The sequence below is a fragment of the Hippocampus guttulatus genome, chromosome 4 (genome assembly GCF_054856545.1).
Source record: "Hippocampus guttulatus isolate MCC_2025c chromosome 4, RoL_Hgut_1.0, whole genome shotgun sequence".
In the NCBI taxonomy this organism is placed as follows: domain Eukaryota; kingdom Metazoa; phylum Chordata; class Actinopteri; order Syngnathiformes; family Syngnathidae; genus Hippocampus; species Hippocampus guttulatus.
This window is the reverse complement of record NC_141264.1, coordinates 24,491,317-24,499,633: the sequence shown is the minus strand read 5'-3', so window position 1 is coordinate 24,499,633 and position 8,317 is coordinate 24,491,317. Positions and strand designations below refer to the sequence as shown.

Sequence of the window (8,317 nt, the reverse complement as noted above, 5' to 3'; positions counted from 1 at the left end):
GTATTATCAGAAAAAGACATACGGTCTTTCCATTAATGTTATTTTCTTTCCTAATTACATAGCTAAGTTTCTTCTTGATCAGGTAGCATAGCAGCTAACACGGGCAGTTTTTATGCTACCTTTCAGCTAAAACTCAGAATCTGAATTATTGGCCAGGTGTGTAGAACACACAAGGAATTTGTCTCCGGTAGTATGGGCTACACTAGTATTGTGATAACAAGTAACTACAATAAACACAATATACAAGACATGACATATAAGCGTCGAAAGATGTAAGAATACCATAGTGTGGTAGTACCACCCAATGACAGCTCTGCGACAATGTGCAGAGCCATAATAATAATAATAATTATTGGGGAATCTTTTAAAGTGACCAGTAGCAGTACATATAGTACAACTTTAGGTGTGCAATTATACAGAAAGCGCTTGAGCACTTTAAAGTGTCTGGTGCTGTGGAATATTGATCAACGACAATTGTCTGAGTATGTAGCGAGCTGAAGCTATAATGATCAGTGCAGGAATACTATCGCATGTTGTAAAATTCAAAGGGCCACTATAGATTTGAGTCACTGTTTAGGGTGTTAATGATGAGAGGCAAGAAGCTGAATGTCTGCTAGTTTTGGTGAGCATGGTTCAATCGCGCTTACCTGAAGGGAGCAGCTGGAAGAGGTGGTGGTCAGGGTGTTGGGGGTCCAGTCGGACCTTGTTTCTTGCAGTGTGCGAGACCTCCAGAGCGAGTACGGCGGTGCCAATGATATATTCCACCATCCTAACCGTCCGTTCATCCGATTGTCCGACAATCGGATTTTGTCCTTTTTTGTGGCAGCCCCAAACCAGACGAACACAGGACTGATTCGATGACTGCTGTGTAGAACTGCCTCAGCCGTTCCTGTGGCGGGCCATGCTTCCTCAGGAAGTACATCCTCTGCTGGGCCTTTTTCAGAATGGAGTTCATGTTGGCCCCCTCAACTTCATGTCCTGAGAGACTGATAACTTGAAGGTCTTGACATTTGACACAGGGCAAATTGATAGTGTGAGGGACAGCTGTGGCGTAGGAGGTTTCCTGAAGTCCACGATCATCTCTTCAGTCTTGAGTGTGTTCAGCTCCAGGTTGTGTTGGCTGCACCAGAGCGCAAGCTGCTCCACTTCTTGTCGGTACTCAGACTTGTCGCAGTCTTTGATGAGGCCGATGACTGTGGTGTTGTCGGCGCACTTGATGAGTTTTTGAGCATGGATTTGCAACCTTGTTTCTGTAATTAGACTAATATTAAAATAAAATTAGTTGTCAAATAAAAGTAAATAAGTGATTTTCCCCTTTTTTTCATCTTAGATTTCATTGTATTTTGCCTTTTACAGTATATTTAATTCTTGCATAATGATGCAAAAACGAACTCATTAAGTTTTATCTGAAGGGTCGATGCAATGGAAGAAACCATTTTTGACTTTGCCTTTGTGATGGTCTGAGCTCTCTGAGTCATTCTCAATAGTCTTTTTGAACAGCACTGTAGCATTAGCATGCGTCGCACACGGTTGATTCTGCAGCCAAATCCGCACCCGCTGCCAACTCCTCTCAATTAGCTCCTTCTCCCACTCCATGACGAGCGCCCTTTTCACACTTTTCCGGCCAACACATGCACGTCCTTGTTTCCGTCGAGCCATCCCGTCCATCTTAACAAGAACTTTTCGGGCTCAATGTGTGTCTGAAAACAAAAGGGACACTGAGCCGCCTTCTCCTTCATTCAAGCTCATTTGCATGACACTCTTCAACACTCTCCGATTCCGCTTTGCTCTGCCAATGGAGCAAGTGCCACGGTGTAATCCGGTGCCCTTCAAATATTCTTTATGGATTATCCGCTGTGTGTAGAGATCATTCTAAAACGTATTCTGTTAGAATGTAATGCTAATTTATTTATTTATGTTTTTTTTTTTTTTTTTTTTTTTACAAAATGCATAACAAAACAAGAGCAGTCTGTTGAGCTCAAACCTCCACTAAGGCCAACATAGGTAATATCCTGATGAAAAATTTGGAGGGCAGCGGGGATCCAGTTATCACAACAAAAAAAATCAACCGTTGTCTTCACTTAGTTCTCACCCAATTTAGTTCGAAGTGCGCACACACAAAAAAATAAGCAATATTTTTAGTGTTGAATGGAGCTAAAAATTAAACTGCAATTTTCGAGTTCATGACAACAAATTGTCATATTGCGTGGTGGTGGTGGACCCCAAAAAGCAGGCAGGAGGGAGGAGCAGGGTGTATTTGAAGAAATGTATTGATAAAACACAGAGAAAACAAAATTCAAAAACAATCATAGTCTAAAGTAGCAAACAAAAATAGCAACTGAAGCTAAAACAGAACCGTGACCAAAACACGACCGAAACAAACCTGACAGCAGCAAAGGAACAGCAAACAAACGAACATGACAGTAGCAAACAGCAACAATCACCCAACAATAAGTGGTCGGGCTGGGAGTCCTTTTAAAGCACTAATTACCTAATGACCAACAGGTGTGCAGCTGCAGGGGGAGCCCTACAGTGCCACCTGTTGGTCCCAAACCGAAACATGACACAAATGAAGCTTTGGTCAACTTCAATTTTTTTATAAATCAACACTGTTGGTCTTTCCCCCACATTTGCTGTTATTTTTAAACACTGTTAATCATTTGAAAGTCTTGCAAATACTCTTGGACATGCCAACCATCTGAGAGGTGTCCATGGCATCTTCATTCCACAGGAGACTGGCATCATTAGGTCGCCTCAAGACTGAAAGTCTAGAATCAAGTGAAAATAGGTCAGATGCATATGAGTAGCCTGTTTTGTTAAAAATCGATGGTGAGATACTACTTGGCAGCTGCTTCCACTTTGCCCCACCGCTGTATGGTGTTCCACAGGGTTCAATTTTGAGGCCCCTGCTGTTTTCATTGTATTTGCTACCCCTAGGTTCCATCTTAAGAAAGCATGGTATTTCCCTTAACTATTATGTGGCTGAAGGTCAGATCCACATTCAGCGACGCAAAAAGGATGCGTTCTACTGAAGGAACTTTTGTCCTCTCTAAAGGAAATCAAGCCCTGGGTGGGAATTTGTATGAACCTATGGCTGTTTTTGAAGTGCACTATAAATCAAGTGGAATTAAGTTGGAAGCGTTCCTGCCACAAAGGTACATTTGCGTGCAGATCCGCCGATTACACAATATTTCACAATCTCTCCACCCTACCATTTTTTTTCAACTCTCATATCATTTACCGCATTGGCAGCCACTAAAGCAAATAATCATGCAAAGTGAAGCAATGAGGTAACGCACTGCGGTGTCCCAAAGCGCCCACAACACACGTCCCCAATTAGAGAGGGTTTCCTACTTGATGAATAATGAACTATTTCGAATGCAGGGGGGTACGGGTGCTCACTGAAACGGTCATGAAATGCAATTTGGCCGCTCCTCTCATGTCGAATGTGTGAAGGAAGCTCCTGCGAGAGGTCATGGACTCGTGTTGTATGCACGCCACAATGAAGACACACGACCGCAGCGCATTACCAGCATGTCCAAGTCAGCACACGGCTTGATTTATTTATCATTCATTTTGAATGATTTATACCTCTCAACAAAACTGCCAGCTGGTGTATTAAGCCTTATTGGAATGCCTAGAAACAGACATTTGACATGACGTTTGGCTCAATATGTGCGCGCGCACACACACACACACACACACACACACACACACACACACACACACACACACACACACACACACACACACACACACAGTGATGACCAGATTTTAACTTGTGTGCTTTTCCTTGAAGGGGAGAGGATTTATGGAAATAATAGGCTTGGTTATGTGCGGGGCCACTCGACAGAGCACGAACATTCTTGTAGCAACATGCTTTTAGCCGTAAAATGAAAAATGTGGATTCCTGACTTCGGGTCCAAGGACATGTTGTCCTGTATTGTTTTGCTGCAAAAATGTTTCAAAGTGTGTCGCTCACATTTCACTGATAAGGGGTGTTTGTTGTTGCTGTTCAGTGAAATACATGTATCTAAAAACCACTTTGTTGGAAAAAAAAAATATTGGTGAAATGAAAAGGCGGCACGGTGGACGACGATGGTTAGTGGATCAACCTCACAGTGCAGAGGTACCGGGTTCGATCCCAGCACCGGCCTACCTGTGTGGAGTTTGCATGTTCTCCCGGTGCCTATGTGGCTTTTCTCCGGATAGTCTGGTTTCCTCCCACATTGCAAACATGCATGGCAGGCTAATGCAACACTCTTAATTGTCCCTAGGTGTGAATATGAGCGCAGATAGTTGTTCGTCTGTGTGTGCACCTGCGATTGGCTGGCAACCGGTTCAGGGTGTCCCCCGCCTACTGCCCGAAGACAGCTGGGATAGGCTCCAGAACCCCCGCGACCCTTGTGATGATACAGCGGATCGGAAAATGGATGGATGGATTGTTGTCACAAATAATGATTTTTTTTCCCATGATAAGGCTGTATACAAATTACTTTAGATCAATGTTTATTGTCACTGTCTGCTGAAAATAACACATCTCCCAATGTCCCAAGTTTTTTTTTGTATTATCCAAAATAGAAATATATATATATATATATATATATATATATGCATTTTGGATTTAACCTAAAAGAAAAGGTGGATTTTCTTTTGAGGGTGGGGGGGGGGGGTTCTTTTCACCCCAAATTGTATTTATTTTATTATTTTTTTGTATCTTAGAATCAGACTGTTTATTTTTACTCTCCTTTGTAGAACGAGTGTGTTCAGATTTATTTTTGTTTTGATCCAAAACACAAAACTCCTCTTGGTAATAATTAAAAATAACAATCCTCTTCCTCCTCATCATTATCATCGCAAGAACAACACGTTCGACAGAATGTGTTTTCACTGAATGACAATACGCACAATTGATTGCCCATTGAATTGTGAACAATGTGACTTGGTTATTTCATTGTTTGCTACCGGAGGTTCATTCTGAGAACACACACACATTTTGGGTGAAGTGACGTTTAAGCCTTTGAGGGACAGTGGTTACTACAGTGGACAGCTTATCGTGTTATAAGGTTCCTGGGTGCATGAAAGGGTTGAAGTTAAATAATCAGTGAAAACCGTGAACAGTGAAATCAGTTGACGTGGGACATTTTAACATTCTTATCCTAAAAATCACATCTGACGCGCTCTGCGACATTTGTTTTTGTCTTCCGCGAAGTTCTAGTCAAAGTGTTTCAACGCATTTTGGTCCACTCTGCAAATGGCTAAATGCGAATCTAAATGTCATATTAAGCGAGTGTATGTGCAGGCAATATGGGGAAAGGTCTGCGACAACATCAAACAAACGTGACTTGGCGAGCACTTTTCAAAAGGGGGACTTTTATTTCGCACGACTGAAGAGAAAGTATCAGTGCAGCACTCGACAACAACATCCAGCTTTCCAGGAACATTCCCGCCGCTCCAACATCCAACAAGACGTCGCTGCACGCCAGCAACGGCGCGTGAACAAAACACACGATGCAACACTTTAAATAGAGCCAAAGCATTGGGAACGTCGGACATGTTTTTAGGCGATGCTCTTTTTAACAAGAGAAGATGAGGTGTTAAAGGGTCAAATGGGGGTGTGATCTTAAGAGACATACAGCTTCAGTCAAAGCTCCTAAAGTACTTTCTTTACACTTAGTACAAAAAAAAGAGACATCTCTACCCGTTAGTGCTTTGTTTTTTGTTTTGTTTTTTTAAAGATACTATTACATAAATAAACAATTTATTTTTCAGTGTTCAGTACAGACAGTTCCAGTGTGACTGGAAGACTAACATTAACTCCACCTTATTCCAGTTGGTAGCAGAGGCTTCCACAGAGTTCTCTGCTCACATATACATACATACATACATACATATACTGTGTATATATATATATATATATATATATATATATATTATTTATATACATATACAGTATATACACAGTATATATACAGTATATGGTTGGTTTTTTTTTTTTGGTACACCTCAACGCACCTTGCTTTCAAAAATCTGTCCCAATGTGCGCCCCAGGGTCATCCATGTCCACTTCAGCGCTCAAAGAAAAAAAAAAAACCACTGAGGTTTTCGCTCATTGACGAATGGCACTTTGCCATTCGTGAGGCTCTGGTGGGTGTTGAAAAATCCCCAAGTGCACTTCTCACCTTTGGGGGGTGGGGGTCGGAAGGGGGGGGGGTGGACTGTCCCTCATCTTGCAGTCACTCCTCGCATGAAGTCGCATCCTGGGAGTTTGCATTTTACTCTGTGAAAAGCAACGTAAAGATTCATGTGTGCAAAACGATGCCGTGAGGAGCCGATCGCGTCAATGGCAAAAATCTGTCAATGGTCCCGATCGGGCCTCCTGGTCCTTTTACTTGCAGGTGAACACCTCGGTCCGCTCGCTGCACGTGTTGCACTTGACGAAGCAGCACCACTGGAACTTGCAGTTGCACTGCCACACTTTGGTATACTGGTGCGTGTTGTAGCCTCGCCCGCAGCACATGAGGTCGCAGCCATCCGTGTGCGGCGAGGTGCGGTTGCACAGGCGGCCCTGGGTGCCCACGCTGCCCGTGGCCGCGTCCTCCTCGCAGTAGTTGGGCGACCTGTCAATGTACACGAGGTCCGTGTCCATGGGCTTGCGGTAGCCCTGAGTCTGCTTCACCTTCAGGTGGCTGGGCTGGCGCAGGCGGTTGGCCCGCATCACCTCCACGTGCACGGCTTCGTTGTACTTGTCCTTGAGCACGTAGCCGATCTCCCGGAACTTGGGGAGCGTCGTCCAACACGTCTTGGTGGTGCAGGAGCCCGAGACGCCGTGGCACTTGCATTCCAGCTTCATCCTTTCTTCTAGAACCTGTGGAATGGAAGAAATTTGGGATGAAAACCCCGGTCAAGGCGGATGAACTAGACGAGCGATGAGGGTAGACTGATATGTTTCATTTCCGGGCACATACTGATTATTAGTAGTCAGGGGGGGTTGAGAGCTGATATTTCAAGCCGATATTCATTTTCACTCATGCGTAAAGTATCAATCCCTCCATCCATCAATTTTCCGCTAATCCTCATGAGGGTCGCGGGCGTGCTGGAGCCGATCTCAGACGTCTTTTTGGTTTTTGCCAGCCAATCGCGGGCACACATCGGCGAAAAACCATCCGCGCTCACAATCACACCTGATTATTGATCAACCAGGACAGCACGGGTGTCAAACCTAAGGCCCGGGGCCAGATCTGGCCTGCCACATCATTTTATGTGGTCCGCCAACATTTCAAATTCTATTTGTAATAAATAAGCTCTCGGTATTTTCTTGTTACCAAACCCGTCATGACAGTAACTTCAACAATAGGTGAATAAACCGTTATTCTCGACTTCTTGATATGGTTTCAGCCATAATGGCCCTCCTAGAGCAATTGTAACTAAAATCTGGTCTGCGACAAAAATGACTGACACCACTGCACTACAATTTTTTTGGTACTTCAAATTTGCAGGTGGACGGATGGTGAGTTTGCTGACGGCTGAATTTAACGGCCGCTCGTTAGCTCGGGTTAGCGGATGCCTTTTCAGACGGGCGTGCATTGCACTTGTGTTTTTGGTTATATCTGTGGATCGACTTGCATATTTGGTGATGGTTGTCAAGTATTCATGTGCAGTCAAAGCCCCGCTGCTTGTTTGCCGCGGGGAACCGCCATGCCTAATTGACCTCGAGCTGTAATCATCAAGAGTGCAGTAGTAAAGTCGACACATGGACTAGTTAACTAGTCCACATCTACTGCCAACATTCATGGTGTGTTATGGTGCATTCTGGAAGCCACCCCCCCCCCCCCAATATTAATTGAACAAAATCCCAATGTTGTGGTTTGTTTCTGATGACAGTTAGTGAGTAGTCCCCAACCAAGCAAGTACGTGTGATGTCACAGTGGAAAGATTTCTCCGGGGCAGATGCGAGAGTCATTACAACACATCAGCATATGGGCAATACGCGCATGATATCTAATTTCACTGTTTGAAAAAAAAAAATACGGCAAAGCTGTTCTTATTTCAAGGGCAAACTGAGGAGAAATTGAAGTTGAGAGCATTGACGAAAGATGAGTTGTTCCATGATGTGGCACTTTGTGGTGCATGGTGTGCGAGTTTTTTTTTTTTTCCCCTCGAGAGTGGATTTTTTTTTTTTCCTGCCACCTCATTATCCTCATCAAACAAACACGACACGGGAGTTGTTCGCTGATTCTCCGCAGGCTCGCGATCCAGTCTGGTCCGGTCCACGCGGTGAAGACTTCCAAAAATGTAAAGAGCCGAAAAGCCACAA

At 44.0% G+C, this 8,317-nt stretch overlaps 1 protein-coding gene across 2 annotated transcripts in view; it reads right to left on the bottom strand.

Annotated features, from left to right (window-relative positions):
* Positions 1-5,353: 5,353 nt before the first annotated feature.
* The window catches only part of wnt7bb (wingless-type MMTV integration site family, member 7Bb), a 36,340-nt gene continuing 33,376 nt past the window's right edge, over positions 5,354-8,317 (bottom strand). For both annotated transcript variants that reach the window (XM_086109333.1, XM_086109332.1), the window contains exon 4: positions 5,354-6,868. In XM_086109333.1, the coding sequence (XP_085965459.1) occupies positions 6,389-6,868 (480 nt within the window). In that variant the 3' untranslated portion in view covers positions 5,354-6,388. The remainder of the gene's footprint in view (positions 6,869-8,317) is intronic.